This window comes from Pleurodeles waltl, chromosome 8 (genome assembly GCF_031143425.1).
Source record: "Pleurodeles waltl isolate 20211129_DDA chromosome 8, aPleWal1.hap1.20221129, whole genome shotgun sequence".
Classification (NCBI taxonomy): domain Eukaryota; kingdom Metazoa; phylum Chordata; class Amphibia; order Caudata; family Salamandridae; genus Pleurodeles; species Pleurodeles waltl.
Window position 1 is genome coordinate 345,212,964 of NC_090447.1, and position 18,317 is coordinate 345,231,280.

The window sequence follows — 18,317 nt, forward strand, 5'->3', positions numbered from 1 at the left end:
GGAAGTTTTTGGGGGCAATATAGAGGGGGACAGTTCCAAAAGAATAGAGGGAAGTTCCAAAGCCCCAAAACAAGCAGTGACTTCCAAGTCACACATCCCCAACACATAACACCTGTGGGGGGGCGACTAAGCCAATTTTACAAACATTGGGAGGAAATAACAACAGACACTTGGGTACTGGCAATTATCCAGCATGGTTATTGCATAGAATTTCTCAAATTCCCTCCAAACGTCCCACCGAAAACACACAATATGTCAAAACAACATATAGATCTTCTAGGACTAGAAGTTCAGGCTTTGCTACAGAAAAAAGCAATAGAATTAGTACCAAACCAACAGAAAGGAACAGGAGTTTACTCTCTGTACTTTCTCATACCCAAAAAAGACAAGAATCTGAGACCTATGTTAGATCTCAGAACATTAAATACAGATCACTTTCACATGGTGACATTACAGGACGTAATCCCACTGCTCAAACAACAAGACTACATGACAACACTAGACCTAAAGGATGCGTATTTCCATATACCGATACATCCTTCACACAGAAAGTACTTAAGGTTTGTATTCCAAGGGGTACATTACCAATTCAAGGTGTTGCCATTCGGAATAACAACTGCGCCAAGAGTTTTTACAAAATGCCTGGCAGTCGTAGCTGCACGTATCAGAAGGCAGCAAATACACGTGTTCCCGTACCTAGACGATTGGTTAATCAAAACCAACACGCTAGAACGGTGTTCACAACACACAAAGTATGTCATAGAAACCCTCCACAAACTAGGTTTCTCAATCAACTACACAAAGTCACACCTTCTGCCGTGTCAAACACAGCAATACTTAGGGGTGACAATCAACACAGCAAAAGGGATTGCCACTCCAAGTCCACAAAGGGTTCAGGCATTTCACAATGTAATACAGGCCATGTATCCAAAACAAAAAATACAAGTCAAAATGGTGATGAAACTCCTAGGCATGATGTCCTCATGCATAGCCATTGTCCCAAACGCAAGGTTGCACATGCGGCCCTTACAACAGTTCCTAGCATCACAATGGTCACAGGCACAGGGTCAACTTATAGATCTGGTGTTGGTAGACCGCCAAACATACACCTCGCTTCAATGGTGGAACAGTATAAATTTAAACCAAGGGCGGCCTTTCCAAGACCCAGTGCCACAATATTTAATAACAACAGATGCCTACATGATAGGGTGGGGAGCACACCTCAGTCAACACAGCATCCAAGGACAATGGGACAGTCAGCAAATACAGTTTCACATAAATCACTTAGAACTATTGGCAGTATTTCTAGCGCTGAAAGCATTTCAACCCATAATAAAACACAAACACATTCTTGTCAAAACAGACAACATGACAACGATGTATTACCTAAACAAACAGGGAGGGACACACTCAACACAGTTGTGTCTCCTGGCACAGAGAATATGGCATTGGGCGATTCACAACCACATTCGCCTAATAGCACAATTTATTCCAGGAATTCAGAATCAGTTAGCAGACAATCTCTCTCGGGATCACCAACAGATCCACAAATGGGAGATTCACCCCCAAATACTGAACTCTTACTTCCATGGTTGGGGAACACCACAAATAGATCTATTTGCAACAAAGGAAAACGCAAAATGCCGAAACTTCGCATCCAGGTACCCACAAGATCAGTCTCAGGGCAATGCGTTATGGATGAGTTGGTCAGGGATATTTGCTTACGCTTTTCCCCCTCTCCCACTCCTTCCATATCTGGTAAACAAGTTAAGTCAAAACAAACTCAGACTCATACTAATAGCGCCAACATGGGCAAGACAACCTTGGTACACAACACTACTAGACCTCTCAGTAGTGCCTCATGTCAAACTACCAAACAGATCTGTTAACGCAACACAAACAACAGATCAGACCCCCAAATCCAGCATCGCTGAATCTAGTAATTTGGCTCCTGAAGTCCTAGAGTTTGGACACTTAGACCTTACACAGGAATGTATGGAGGTCATAAAACAAGCTAGGAAACCTACCACTAGACATTGCTATGCAAATAAGTGGAAAAGATTTGTTTATTACTGCTATAATAATCAAATTCAACCCTTACACGCATCTGCCAAAGATATCGTAAAATACTTACTCCATTTGCAAAAGTCAAAGCTAGCTTTTTCTTCCATTAAAATACATCTTACCGCAATTTCAGCTTACCTGCAAATTACGCACTCAACTTCACTGTTTAGGATACCAGTCATAAAAGCGTTTATGGAAGGCCTAAAGAGAATTATACCACCAAGAACACCACCAGTTCCTTCATGGAACCTCAACATTGTCTTAACACGACTCATGGGTCCACCTTTTGAGCCCATGCACTCTTGTGAAATGCAATACTTAACATGGAAAGTTGCATTTTTAATTGCCATCACATCTTTAAGAAGAGTAAGTGAGATTCAAGCATTTACCATACAAGAACCATTTATTCAAATACACAAGCATAAAGTAGTTCTACGAACAAATCCTAAATTTTTTACCAAAAGTCATATCACTGTTTCACTTGAATCAAACAGTAGAATTACCAGTGTTCTTCCCACAGCCAGATTCTGTAGCTGAAAGAGCACTACATACATTAGACATCAAAAGAGCGTTAATGTACTACATTGACAGAACAAAACTAATTCGAAAAACAAAACAATTATTTATTGCTTTCCAAAAACCTCATACAGGAAATCCAATTTCTAAACAAGGCATTGCTAGATGGATAGTTAAATGCATTCAAACCTGTTATCTTAAAGCAAAAAGAGAACTGCCTATTACACCAAAGGCACACTCAACTAGAAAGAAAGGTGCTACCATGGCCTTTCTAGGAAATATTCCAATGACCGAAATATGTAAGGCAGCTACATGGTCTACGCCTCATACATTTACCAAACACTACTGTGTAGATGTGTTAATAGCACGACAAGCCACAGTAGGTCAAGCAGTACTACAAGCATTGTTTCAAACAACTTCAACTCCTAGAGGCTGAACCACCGCTTTTGGGGAGATAACTGCTTACTAGTCTATGCACAGCATGTGTATCTGCAGCTACACATGCCATCGAACGGAAAATGTCACTTACCCAGTGTACATCTGTTCGTGGCATTAGTCGCTGCAGATTCACATGCACCCACCCGCCTCCCCGGGAGCCTGTAGCTGTTTAGAAGTTGATCTTGAACATTTGTAAATTTGTAAATATATTACTTTAAACTACATTATGTACATACGTATTCACTCCATTGCATGGGCACTATTACTAGCATACACAACTCCTACCTCACCCTCTGCGGGGAAAACAATCTAAGATGGAGTCGACGCCCATGCGCAATGGAGCCGAAATGGGAGGAGTCCCTCGATCTCGTGACTCAAAAAGACTTTTTCGAAGAAAAACAACTTGTAACACTCCGAGCCCAACACCAGATGGCGGGATGTGCACAGCATGTGAATCTGCAGCGACTAATGCCACGAACAGATGTACACTGGGTAAGTGACATTTTCCATATATATATATATATATATATATATATATATATATATATATATATATATATATATATTCACTTAAAAAAAACAAAGGCTACATGGACATTATAGTTAAGTTCACATTTTAAATGTACAAAACCATAGAAATGCGTCTGTTATAGTTAGTTATCTCAAGTAACTATAACTTGTGCCCTAAGGTAACTAAAACTAGCGCCCCCACCATTCACAGTTTTCTTCAGCAAACATTTTACTGCAAATTGATATTGATATTATCAATGATGTTATCAGAGATGTCACGAGTGCTATACTTTGTGGGGGAAATCAGCAGTGCATGGTGAGTGTGCAAGTTATAGTTACCTTAGGGCATGGCTAGGCACAGCTGCCAACCCCCATAACCACCAAATCCATGTCACAAGCAGCCTTTAGCCGTGCACAGCACGGGTTGGCTGCAGACAGAGATTTTTTTAGGCTTTGATGAATGATGTACTTAGAATGAAATATTTTAGTTCAAATGGAAAAGAAAATGTAGTTGACAATTAAAAAAGAGTGAGATCACCTTTTACTTTGTACCTTGAACATTTGAAGTTGAAAAGTATTTAAACTAGGAAAACACCACAGACACACTTACAGTAAACCCTCATTTTTTTAAATTATTTAATTTATTTTTCTAAACTTGGAAGACCATCGGGCGCAGTCTCAGGGCCCCTGCGGTCCAAGCTGGCTCCCAACTCCTGCAGGAGCCGGTGCTGCTTCCAACCCCTGCAGGAGCCGGTATTGCTCCTGTAAGCAGGGAGCTGCATGAAATAGCAGTTCCCTGCTTGCATGAGCAATTGTTTTGTCTGTTTCACTGCACACATATTTAAGGGCTGGGAAACAATTCACTTTCTGCAAGTCAGAGCTGTTTAATAGCTCTCACTTGCTGAAAGTGAAGTATTTGCTCTGACTTGGCGAGAGCTGTCAAAGCTCCCACCGAGTCAGAGCAAACAGCTATGTCCCAGAGGTGGGCATAGCAGGAGCCGACTCAGGGGGGTGGCAGGCCCCAGGGCCATCATTGGCTCCTCGAGGGAGGCTGAGCGACCACCCTCCAACCTAAAGCAGCCCTACAGAGGTGGTGGTCCTCGGGGCTCCAAAACGGACCACCCTCATTGTATTAACTTAGCTGCAGGGAAGTTGTGGTCCCCGGGGCTGTAAGGGCCAGGGGGTTGCCACGTGGCCCTACTGCACACAACTAAATCTTTGACCTGTGGAGGTGGTGGTCCCAGGGGCTGCGATGGAAGAGGGCTGTGCGTTCCCCGCATTCACTACAATGTTCACCCCAGTGAGGTGGTGGTCCCCAGGGCTGGGTTGCAGGGGGGCTGGCGGGCCCCTCGCATGTCATTACTATTATGCCCCCAGGAGGTTGCAAGCCCCTGGGCTGCGGTGCTGGGTGAAAACCTCCCCTCGCATGTCATTACTATTCTGCCCCAGGATGTTACGGTCCCCGGGGCTGCATCCGGGGCTAGGCGACCCACCACATATCATTACTATTGTGCCCCAGGGACGTGGTAGTTCCTGAGGCTGCAAAGTGGTTCTCTGGTGGGGCAAGGTGGTTCACCATCCTGCATGTCGTTACTATTGTGGTGGGGTACCTGGGGGTGTAGGGTGTCCAAGCGGCCAACCCCTGCATTTAATTAAACACTAGCCCCAGGGAGGTGGCAATCCCTAAAGCCACCAGGGGTGTGGGCTGGGTGACACCCTGCCTCCCCCCGTATTAAAATGTTTAATTCCCCCTGGACCTGGCCCACGTGGGGGCTGCATTTAAACAGGCGCGCATAAGCCCATGCTTGTTTTTCTTTTTTTTTTTTTTTTTTTACATTTTTGGCCGCAACCCCCCCAACAATAAAAAAATCTATATTATGGTCTGGGGGGGGACCCTTTGGGACCCCAGCACCAGCGCTAAAGGGTCAGAGTGTCCATACCCTGCCCCCCCCCCCGCCTTTTTTTTTCCTGGGACTCTGCTGAAACAGATGCCAGCACGAGATTGGGAAGGTTTGAGGAGCCTTCACGTCCCCATATATACACATTTTGTTTTTGTTTAATATTTCAAAAACTACTAAATGGATTTACACCAGATAATAAAAAGGGCACTTTCTGGGCCAAGAGCTACCTTTCTAACAAATTTGGTGTAACTCAGTCCAGTGTAAGGGCGCTATTCCTGTTCAAAATCTCTGTGAGAACTAACATGGGAAATGCAACTTTTGTTTTTTACCCCCGCCCTTTTTTTTTTCTTGGCCCTTGCTTGACGGATCACCCTGAAACTTTCCAGATGGCCGCTGACTTGAGCGTCAGATTCTTCACAAAACTTTCCAAAAAAAGTGTGCCGGTGATCTTGTTTTGCATGGGACATTTCAGGTTAATCCATCAAGCAGGGCCAAGAAAATGTCGGGGGTCCAAAAACATGCGTTTCCCAAGTTAATTCCCATAGGAGTTTTGAACATGACTACCGCTGGACGGAATTACACAAAATTTGGCAGAAAGGTAGGTTTTGGTATTCAGATGATGCTTTGGATATTTGGTGTCAATCCGTTCAGTCATTTTTGAGATATTAAAGGGGCAATACATTTGTATATCTAGGGCTGCTGATCTGCCATGACATTTTTGCGCCCATTGCAGTGAATTTGCGAATGCGTATGCCAACAGGAATGCTGTGATTGGCTGGCCGCAACCTGACCAGAAAGTTGCAGTTGTCATTTTTGGTCCCCGGGGCTGAAAAATAAAATGAAAAGTTGAATAAGGGGTCTGGGTGGAGGTACCCTGACCACAGGGGTGTGATGTACGGTTCTTTGAAGGTCAAATGTTGACCATAAAAATGTTTTTCACGATGTTTGCGAATATGTTGCAATGCTCAGCGCGGCTTACCGTTTAACGTTGCGACAAAATCGCAAATATCGGTGAAAAATGATTAAAAAAAAAAAAGCGCGATTCATTCATACAATAAATAATTCACTTATAGAAACACTGACACTCATGCACCCACTCAGACTCTTAACGCACCCACTGACAGACCCACTCAGGTACCCATTGACGCACCCACTCAGAGACTCGCTCAGACTGTCACACATCCAGTCACAAACCCACTCAGACCCTCATGCACCCACTTTCACACCCAGACAGATACTCTTGCGTCCCCTCTCACACCCAGAGATGCCCTCTCACACCCAGAGAGACAGACCGTGCGGTCAACTCCTGCCGGTGCAGGGTTTGGTGTTTAAGCCCCTGTGGCTACCCCCCACCCCACACGGCCAAACCCAGTGGTTGGATTAATATTTAGTCATTAAAATTTTAAAAAACATAGAAATTCATTGGAAAAACACCCAAAGGTTACAGTGACGTTATAGTTAGGTTCTGAATTTACTCATGCAAAACCATAAAATTCAGCAGTTATAGTTAATAGCTCCTGCCCTAAGGTGACTATAACTTGCACCCTCGCAATGCACTGCTAATTACCATAGATATTACAGCACGCATTACAACTTTATACTGTCAATGAAAATATCAATGAAACGTTATCAGTCGGGTTATTGAAGAAAAAACAGTGCTTTTGTTACCTTAGTTTTTTTCAGTGAACGAACGTACACACACTCTTGAAACTAAACTTTCTTCAGTGCAAGATGCATCACCCTTATTTGAAAAATACTACATATTATAGTCATAAGATATGACATGACCTTCCTCTTCATTTACTTTTCGAATCATGTAAGTTCCAGAAATAATTCTCATCGCCCTATTTAAGTTCGAAATTCTACCCTCAACTGTTTTTAATGGAATTTTTAAAAAGCTTTACTACTTTGTAAATTCGAGTAAACCAGGACCATGGTGCCCAGCTGGTGCCCTAATCTTTGCCAAATCACCAACCTTAACAACTCCATCTTTTAAATTTTTCTTTTTATCAAAATAATTTTTCTTTTTTACTGCTCATTCTTTTTCATGCCTCTTACTCAGACCATTGAATCTTTACCTATTTTATCTAGCTAGGACACAGTAATGTGCAAGGGCACTTGCCCCCTAACGAGTTGTAAAGGCGGTTTCCCATTAGTCTTGTGGTGACATGCAATAAGTGTTCCATGCCCACAGGCGCCTTGATTAGGCAGAATAGATAATAGTAAGACATCACCTCTTCTGTCAACTTCAAAGTCGCCTACTTTCACATCACTGAATAACTTAGGCAATCGTCATGAAAATATAATCTAATTTTTCCCCGTCCAATATGACAGATGCCATTTCATTGACTGACAGGCAACAGGTGCCACATCTGTACAGTGCTTGACACTGGGGACTACTGGAATGGTTCAGTTCTGATACTTTCTACTGTGTTGTTTATCTTCATGAGGAGTGAGGATCTTCTGGCTTAACCACATTAGACCGCTGGGGGGAGTGGGAGAAGGTGTGGAGGTTTTCTGTATCACGTCACCCTCTTGACACTTAACTGTCTATCGGCACACTTTATTCAGCTTCATTAAGTGGTGGATATTCTCTTTAGCAAACCTCGCCTCACAACATATTATCACATCATTGAGTGAGCCCCCGATTAGTATGAATATTTACGTTCATATCAGTCATTCAAACATGGATGCATAGCAGAACGCTACGATTTAGTAAAACAAAGGCCATTGTTTTTTTGTCATAATTAGATCGAAAGTTTTTCGGGCAAAACATCACTCAATCACACAAATAAAAACATTAGGATTTTGAATTGAAGAACACCACACTAGTATGGAACAAATATATTTGATCTCGGAGAACATCTTCTTGCACCTGCCTCGACTGAGGAGAGGGTTCTACGTCATTGGTGCTTAACTAAAAGCCTTTGTATTGTGTACCTTGAAACTCTCTGCCACCGACAATCACAACAAAACAGATATACAAGCTCAGTGCTGTTAAGAACTGGGTGAGGTTGCAGGACAGTAACAATAGGACAGAATTTCACTGACTGAAACTTGAGCTGCTCATATCAAGAGTCTGAGGAATAAAATACATTTCAACACCTCCTGCTCTATCGAAAAAAATAACATCTTGCTCAGAATATCAGAATATTAAAACCTTCTTAAAAGAAGATATTCTGTTCTAATCTCTAATCAAAAGGTTCAATTATGGAATTTAAAAATAATCTAGCTATAATCCTGTCTACCTAAAGACTCATCTTTTCTTTTTGGGCCTGCTTCTTACTCCCTCTTGGCAGACTTCAGGTGTTACGGTAATTAGCACCTGGATGTTTTGTGTAGTAGCATATATAATAATCAGTAACCTCAGTTTTATCGTCCATTTGGTACCACATAGGCATATTTCAATTAGTGTCTTTATAACCATTTAGAAATGTCACCAATAAATACAGCGAGTGAATTGATTGTTTTTGGCAGTAAATAAAGAAAAATTGTGTATGCCGGTCGCTGTTTTCCTGGTAGATGTCGCATTACTTCCAACAGATATTTTTTTTCAATATATGGATTTTTTTCCTAGAATTTGAAATATCTTTACTCAACACTCTTGCTTGATTTATTTAGGGTTATAAATGAGATGTATGCCCATAGCCTTTGGCATTTAGTTAATAGTAGAAACATGTTGATGCTAACAATCATATTTTAAAAAGGCCATATTTTCTTCAACCCAAATTGAAATATTCTAATGGTTCCTAAACTGAAGTAGACCTGGTAGGATTTAACTGAAAGATGAACGTGTTCCCTTTTACCAGCTACCACCAACCTTAACCTTGCTCTGATTCAAGTTTCATCAGTGTTTACCTTGATTAGTAGAGACATTAAGCAAGCAAAACACTATTTTAGCATGGCACTTTGCACTACACCTTGCCGGGACATTTCAGAAGCAAGTGTTTATTTCAGCAAATGCCCCATCTGGACTGGACTGTTGTGGTGGAGTGCATTTCCGAATGCCCTCAAAAGTCACGTACAGCCCATGCCTTAAAAGAATTGAGCCACTCGGCTAATCCTTGGTTTTGGATGGCACAAACACATACAACCAACAGTTAAAGGTATTGATTGTTATCCAGTGTAATGTAACATCAGATTTGCCACTTTAGTGGCTCCTTCTAGGATTAGGTTATTAACCGATGTAGTAAACTTTCCTTTTCTGCACGGTCACCAAGCATGTTTTTTTTTTTCTGCACCCTATTTTTACTGGCTTTTGGACTCTGCAGTTTACCACTGATAAACAGTAGTAAAATGGTTGTGCTTCCCCCTATAAATCATGTGCTGTACATTGGAATTCCCTATTTGACTTCCCTACAAATCCATTGTGTATATAGTGCCTTCAATCTTCAATGCAACTATAAGATGCCAAGTTAAACGTCACGTGTGGGCTGCAGTGTGTATTAGCGCTACTCACATATATGACCAAAATATATTTCTGCTGGGACCACCACTGTGCTTTGGCTAGGCTGCAGTTTAAGTGCACTGCAGTGGCATATAGGAGAAAACATGTCTTTTTTTGCCATTTACGGAAAGCCTATTTTTATATATTCATACCCCCAAAATTGGTATGTCAGGCCAGTTTGCTTTTACATACACACATGACAAACAACGTATTGAAGTTAGTAAATCTCAATATAAAACCTCACGGTGAAGTAGAACCCGGAAGCTATTTCACTTTGTATAGGGATTACTATCTTTATTTTCCGCTTAGGAAAGGGCTAGAAAAATACTTCCAGATTATTCCCTGCCTATTTTTTAAAATTGGATGTAATTGGTGAAATATGATTTTTAATAACTAACCTGAAAAAAACCTGGCTTGAGCCATTATTAGCTTAATCCCAGAATACACATCCTTGGCTGGGAGAGGTATGATTCTGGCTCAGAGGACAAGGGCTTGCTTCTGGGCACAGGAAAGGCCCATGGGTGTTATCTGCTGACTGCTTAGCAGGAAGGAATGGACAGGAAACCTTGGCTTAAAAAAAGGTTGCTTTAGCTCTATGACGTTTGAAACGGGGATGCCAAGAAGAGCTTTTTCTGTTCATCCCCAGGACCTCCTAGCTCCAGCCACAGTAGGAGGTAAACCAGTTTTTACACTGTCAGTAAAGGTGGCGGCAGATAGGTTCCTGCCATGTTGAAACGGACTTCTCAGTAATTTTATAGTAAGGCAAAGAGGAAGTACTATAAATGGAGGTGGGGTGATTGTTAGAAAATGGTTTACATTTTTAGGCAGTAGAGTTCTTCCAGGAACTGGTTATTGGACAGGATAAATCTGGCACCTTTGTCGCCTTCTCCTGAAACATTCCTGGATCTGGGAAAACTTAGTCTGAAGTAGGATGCCTTGCTGGAAGAAGAATCTTGGTTGCTACTGGAAGAAGAGAACTCCCACAAGGGCTCATGAAGTCTCATGAATCCTGCTGGCAACCAGGGACTGGAACAGCTCTCTAAGGGTCAAGTGGTTGTCCTGTTTACCTGCTTGAAGGACACACTGTTTCGGTTGTTTTGGGGTCTTTGGTTCATTAATGTGTTCTTTATTTTTTTAAATTGGTTTGAGAATAATATTGTGTTCTTTCATTTGGGATTATTTGTCGTTCTTGGCCCTAGCATGCATCTCTCTTGGAATCGCCTGCTGCTCCCTATCTCTATTTTTGGCAATCTGTTCCTCAAATTTGCTCTGAGCCACCCATCTTTCAGAGTGGATTATTTGAATAGGGGCCTTTTTATTATAGTTTACATAGACACGATACATAAGCGTACTTGTAACTGTGGATTCTTAGGTCTTGAACGTAAATCAGCACTTTACCTTCCTTTCCTGCCTGGACTTGTTCACTTTTGCATTTTCATGTTTCTGTTGGGATATAAGCAATTGAGGTTAGAACAGTTAGCATGAACTATCGTGGTGGGAGGAGAGGAAGGGGCAAGGAGGGCAGAGAAATGGATAAGAGATGAACATATTGAATTGTTTATTGTAAAATGACATTCTCCCTTATAGTAACCACTTAAAGTAACTACATGAAAAGCAGGCATATATGAAAAGTATTTCAATAATACAGGACAAAGCTGAAAATCCAAAATATTATGATCCTGTGTCAATCAATAGTACGTACAGGCTTCCAGGTTTATTTGTGCAAAAATCCAGTCCTTTATTGCAATGCAATCTCATAAATTATTTTATTGTTCTCCAAATAACTCTTTAGACATACAACCATATAGCCAACACTTGTTTTTGCCCCTTAGTGGCCTAGCAAGCCTGGGGCTTTTTCAAGGCTGGATATACTTTATGATCAATACCAAATTAGGGAACCATAAAAATCATTCGGTGTAATCTGTACCAAATTAGAGAACCATAAAAATCATTCAAGCAGCAATTAGTGACAAAATAACAGGAACATATGCTGCAGCAGCAACAGTAACAAAAGTAAGAAAACACCCAACCTTAGGCCATGTTATGAGGCACAATTACGAGGAAGTTGAATAAACTAAAATATATAGAAAGAAGTGAATAGGGTGAAGGGAAAAAGGAAGGGAAAAATAAGAAATAATGAAACAATGAAAATATTGATAAGGATAGTTTTTTACAAAATGCATTTATGCATATAGTTCCCATCATAATACTAAATCATGTTCTTTATTGGCATTTTCATAAAGGAAGCATCATAAATCACATTGTACATCTATATGTATTTATTGCTTTTTTGCACAATTAGATCCAGTTTTATCATGATAGATGTGCAAATCATAGCAGAACAATGTTTGTATTATATTGTGAGTTATAGTACCCATCATATAATTCGAACAGGTATAACCCATGTCATAAACAATTGTCCTAGTGCATGTGGAGTTACAAATATCATGAAGGGAGTACCATATGAGGAATAATATACGCAGCAGTTTTATACTTCAGTAATCTTATCATACATATTCCCAATTGCCCTAAATCATATGTTACCAGAATCAGCATGTATGTTAAATATCGAGTATAGTTTGTCCAAAGGGTCATCATGAGAGATACCAGTCAATTTCTATAAGAAGAGCCTGGTATAACAAAAAAGAGGCAAACATTACTATAAGTACATTATCCTAATCTGAAAGTAATAACAAGCGCCCATATTTGCCCAAAGGATAGTGATTGTGCTGGTACCTAGTCATGCCACCATAGGTTGTTGTTGTAAAAGGTGCCCAAACTACTTATCTGGGAAAAACCTTAAATTCTGAAGCAGGACATGCAAAACCTCTCAGAAGTCCTATCCCAGAAATCACCAAAAAGTGGGAGAAGATACAAAAAAGGTGCAGAGACAGCCAAAAGGAAAAATGAGTCACAGCTTAACAAATGTATAATATAATTCAACGTCAGGATTCATATAGAACAAAACGCCTCCAAAATCTGGAGACAAGCATGCATATATGAAATTAATCGTTATAAAGTGCTGAGCAAGCAATGTAATGTCTACAAACACCAGAAACGGTAAATCCTAAGTAAAGGTGGAATATCTGCATGGGGTCTCGTGGTGATTCTGGGGACAAGTATCACTTCCTTTTATTCCCAATTAAGAAACGTGGTCCTTTGGGCCATGTGAGGCATACTGCAATAACCTTAAATGTCTCTAATGATCCCCAAGGCTCGAAAACGTTGTTTCAACAAAATAACTGTAAGCCCCCAATTTTGTGTTCATCCTGGAACAGGGAGCAATAATCTGTGGAGTCAGAAAGGTAAAACGAAGTCTATATGACACATACAGGAGTCCTATTCATGGCAAAAAGGGCACCCCAGGAATACAGAGCACTTGGGCTGTCCATATTCATAAATAGAAATACCTCATGCAGTCTCTCTGCCCCAGGTGACCCTTGCCAACATAATGCTCTGACTCAATTGTAACCACACACACACCATGAAGATCAGCTAGCGCTGGGTACGTAATACAGACAGGTCCCGAAAAAAACTGTACCCCGTTAGGGTAAAGGAGATTTTGGGCACCATATTGAATTAGGCAAGAGACTACATGTCCTTGCCGGGTACTAGCTATCCCAAAATTCAGGTCAAACCCAAGCTGTATACCTCCTTGTTATGTGTTTATTTTCCATCTTAAAATAGACCAATTGAAGTAGGTGAGACATTTAAGTCAAGAAGTCCGGAACCAATACTCTGTTCAATAAATATAGCCTATTCAACTCCAAAAGGACTGCATCACTGTGTCCTGTTGTGGATGTATATGGAGGTTCCTAACTGAATATATTAATCGAACAAAAGTAAGATGTAAGCAGGATGCATAGAACTGTTATATGTAGGCCATACCAAATACAGATACATGGCCGTCATCACAGCAGTTTTTTAAATGTAGCCAGACGTATACTCAAATATTGCCTTTCAACTCTGATTGCAAACGAGTGGAGTCCGCGGTTTAGGCTAGAGTAGTGACCAACTTACTGTGGTTAGGGCAGGACGTGCAAAGGTTTATGTGTTCAGACACTCAAAAGTGAGCCCCATAGTAATACATGATGCAAAAAACCCAAATTCTTTGAAAAGGAGAAAAATAAGAATAATGAAGAAAAGAGAAATTACAAGGTCTTCATGGGACATGGGTGCAGGGGTTAGACTCAGGTCAAATATGCAAAAACATTTACAAAAACATTTATACAAACACCTACCTACTAGGTGATTTCCCTAAAGTAAGACCCATATGTTCATGTAAGGCATAGTAACATCGACCTTTAGCAAATTCACACTAGCCCAGCGTGTCAAAATAAGAATGGTTATTGTGTGAAACCCTAAACATGAACAGATATCCATTAGAGATCAGCACCCTCATTAACATAAGGTCTCTGTACTACATATACAACTGTTATAGTAAAGATTACATCATCCATCTACTCATCCTCAAGCCAACAATGCATTTCAGCATCTTTATTTAGGCCCTTATTGAGCGTTTTATATTTGAGGATTAGTTCACTTTTCAATCTCTGTAATCTGAGTTCTCGATTTCCTCCCCGTGATGGTTTGGCAATGATTTCAATACCTGAAAAGGAAAATCTTGTATTATGTGGATGTACGTTCTCAAAGTGTTCTGTGAGTGGATGTCCAGAGGCGAATTTACTGATGTTCATGTGGTGTTCTTGGGGGTCTGGTAGTACTGCCAATATAGGGTTTGTTGCAAGGACAGAGAATAATATAGATAGCAAAAGGGCTATTACACTAAATATACTGTGAAATAAGTATGTGTTGTCCCAGTTGATAGACTGATGTCTTGTGTTCTGTAATGTTCCAGTTTACAAATGTTACAATTGTGACAGACATGAAACCCATGTTGTATATCCAGGAATACCCCCTGCTGCAAAAAACGTATATGAACAGTATGTTTGTGAAAACGTAGCCTGATTGGCTTAGTCTACATGGTATGACAATATTATACGGTACTAGTAATCCTTAAAGAAAGTAAACAACTAAGCTTCTAAACAGTATTCATCTATTAAAAGGGCAATGTCCATCTATAAATCTGTGCTCTGCTCTCTCACGGAAATTACTTTTTTTCTCCAGAAGTTTCCTAAATGGAAAGTTGTGACTTCCGGGTAATTGGTTACATTATGAAATGTGTCTCATTTGCATACCTTGACTGTGATAACAAGACACATGAGAAGTGTCCCTGGGCAAGCAAACATTAATACTCTTCAGTTTTTTTTCACATTGCAGCTGGTATAGAACTGAGGATGTGACTAGAACTACTGTGCACGGTCTCCCCCCTCATTTATGGTAGATGGTAGACTACTCTTTATAGCTGGAATCTAGAGCTATGTGACATTTTAGACAGAGATTTTATCTCGGTGTAAGAACTTAAATCTTTGTGCTGACTGCACCAGGCGTCGATGCGCTGTCTGATTTTTAGGTCTCCTCACCCAGACATCGCAAGCTGTATGGTTTGAGAAAAGACCTATTGCCAGCTTTCAGTAGGCCTGGAGCCCACCGACTGCTTACCATTGATTAGCTTTATTGTCACACTGATTTGCTTGCTTTACGTTCATTAGCTTGTCTGAGCTTTCTTTCCCCTTATTGTGTTTGTTGGAGCATGACTTCTTTACTTGTCTCCTTCCACAACTTTCTTTTTAGGACTGACAGTGTTTCTTTTTGGTTAAACATGCCATGAGAGTGCATTTGTTTTCAGCTTTCTCCCTCGTCAGCCTCTCCCTCCTCATCTGCCACACTCTGTGTTGATCTCTCTCGCCTGTGTGCTTTTTTCCCCAATCCACTCTGTTGTGCTGGTCCTTATGTGCTTCTTGTCCATGTCTTTCGTTCACCTGTTACTTGATTAAGTGCAGCCTCTCTCCCCATGCCTGCTTCGTGTTGCTGCCCCCTCAGCCCGATCATGTTTGTAACTTATTTATTTTTAATGTCGGCCGAAGATGCCGGGCAAATCACAAATGGCATCTCCATCTGAGGTGGTGCAAAGCCTCTTTTAGCAGTGGGTAGAGCAGTGGTTAGATCTGTTAGCCACTGCCGAGAACATGCAATGTCAGCAGTTTTGTGTGCTGGAGCTTCCAAGGCAACTCTCGCTTAGAGATGCTTTTCATCTTGAGTGGAACTCCAGCCTCCTGTATGTTTCTTGTACACCACTCCTGCCTAGAGTTCTCAAGAAAATCAGGAACAACTGAACCAAGTTATTTTTGGGGCTCTGGATTGGGCACGGAGAGTCTGGTATCCTGAGTTCTTGAGCATGACCATCATTTCCCCTGGTCAGGTTACGTCTTCAAGAGGATCTTCTGTTGCAGCAATGGGTGAGGATTCTGCACCTGAACCTGCTTACCCTACACCTTCATGGGTGGTGATTGAGTGGCGACAGTTGACCGTCTTCAGCCTTTCTCCCAATGTCCGATATTGTTATGGCAGCCAGGCTTCCCTCCACCAAGTCAGTATACACCTGCCATTGGGATAGGTTTGTGGCATGGTGTGATTCTAAAAACACCAACCTTTCCTGTTCACCTCTTTCTATGGTTCTCCTGTTTGCTCTATCTTTCGTCCAGTAGGGCTCTGTTCTGGGCACAGTCAAAGGTTATTTATAGGCCTTTTTGGCATTTTTTGCTGTTAGACCAAACTTTATTAATGCAAGTCGCTGCTTGTGGCTAGGTTTCTCAAAGGTTTGCAGCAGGCTTCTCCCCAGGCCATTCATCATAGACCAGTGTGATCTAAATCTAGTGCTCACCTTCTTAATGTGTGCACCTTTTGAACCTCTGCACAATTGCCCTCTTCGGTTATTGACCATAAAAACTCTTTCTAGTGGCCATTACATTAGCCAGGAGGGTCCGCCAATTGCAGGCGCTGTCAGCGCACCCTTCCTACACTAACTCCTGTCTAGAGAATCTCATACTCTGTACTTGTGCCTCTTTCCTTACGAAAGTTGTGACTCCATCCCATGTAGGACAGAATATCACCCTGCCTACCTTTTTTGTCCCGCCTCACCCCTCCAAAGAGAAGGAGAGACTTCACTGTCTAATCCCAAAAAGAGACTTTTTGTTCTACCTTGATCGCACTGAATGGTTCAGGATGGACGAAAGACTCTTTGTCGGGTACGTAGGAGCCAAGAAAGGAAATGCTGTGCAGAAATGGACCATCCATCAGGTATTCATGCTCAGTCCGTCAGAGCTAAGGCTGTGACCATTGCATTAGCTTGCGGAGTCCCTGACCTGGATAACTCTCAAGCAGCAGCATGGGCATCTTTGCACACGTTTATCAAACACTACTGTCTGGACAGTCAGGTCCATCCTTATGGGCACTTACACCATTCGGTCCTGAAGGACTTTCTGGTTTAAATTGGCTCGGAGGAGGCATTACATGAGTATATATTCTCTGAGATATGGACTCTGTGGCTAGACGTCTAGCAGATGAAGAAGTTACTTACCTTCGTTTAACACCTTATCTGGTAGAGATTCTATTAAGCTACAGATTTCTTACCAGCCCTTTACTTAACCAGTTTACTTATATTTTTTTATTATTTAAATGAAAGGATTCACCCAGTTATATTTTCGGTACAAAGTAGTGCATATTCAGATGTACACATTATTATAACATTTTTGTAACAAAAAACAGCCAAAATGCAATGAAACACACTATAAGCAGGAGAGAAACCGGCTCCCTATTTCTTAATCTCCGCCCCTCTCAGTATAAGTAAACATTAACATCCTCTGAGAAAATTCAACAACTTAGTACATTTTTTTAATTAAAGTATATTTGCACTATTCATGCATTTTATATTTGTAAGATGTTCTTAATAAAATATATACTTTATTAATTAAATACTAACGTATATTACCTTTGAAATATTTTTTCGTCACAATAAATTTGTAATGACAATGTTAAGCGCACTTCTTTTTCATAAATATTTTTCATTTAACATGATTTTGAAGGTGATAAATGTAATTTCTTAACTAAGCACCAGTCAATGAGTGCAACTCGAGTAGCATAAAACACGGTGGGTTTGTATGAAAAGATACGGTATCATAACACTGACAGCTCCGACAGGCAACTCAATTTAGAGATTAGGATCAGTCGTTTCCTGGAAGCATCCCTTCTCTAAGCCATTTGATTTTTTTGTTCCGCTTTGAAGGCAGGAAGCTACTTTTTATTTGTGGATTTGCTCAACATCTACCATTTTTTAACCCCTTGCATGCCATGGACGTAATGGTTATGCCCATGTCTGCGGCTGTGTGGTGCCATGGATGTAACCATTACCCATTTCATCCATTTGCCGGCCCTCGGGGAAGCGCTAGACCCCCCCCCCCACTGCCCCCAGGACCTAGCCCCCCCCCTCCCCCCAGGTCAGGGCTGGAAGGGGAATCGCTTCCCCTTCCACCCCGTCCCCC

General features: G+C 41.3%; 2 protein-coding genes across 5 annotated transcripts in view; one reads left to right on the forward strand and one right to left on the reverse strand.

Moving 5' to 3' along the window:
- CASK (calcium/calmodulin dependent serine protein kinase) overlaps window positions 1–18,317 on the forward strand; it is a 1,258,500-nt gene that overhangs the window by 540,132 nt on the left and 700,051 nt on the right. The window lies entirely within an intron of this gene.
- Window positions 1–18,317, reverse strand: part of GPR34 (G protein-coupled receptor 34) — a 49,988-nt gene that overhangs the window by 26,146 nt on the left and 5,525 nt on the right. The window contains exon 2 of one of the 2 annotated variants that reach the window (XM_069204202.1): window positions 11,275–11,319. The exons of the other annotated variant lie outside the window; for it this stretch is intronic. Within the exon in view, the coding sequence (XP_069060303.1) occupies window positions 11,275–11,319 (45 nt within the window). The remainder of the gene's footprint in view (window positions 1–11,274; window positions 11,320–18,317) is intronic. 2 annotated transcript variants of the gene reach the window in all.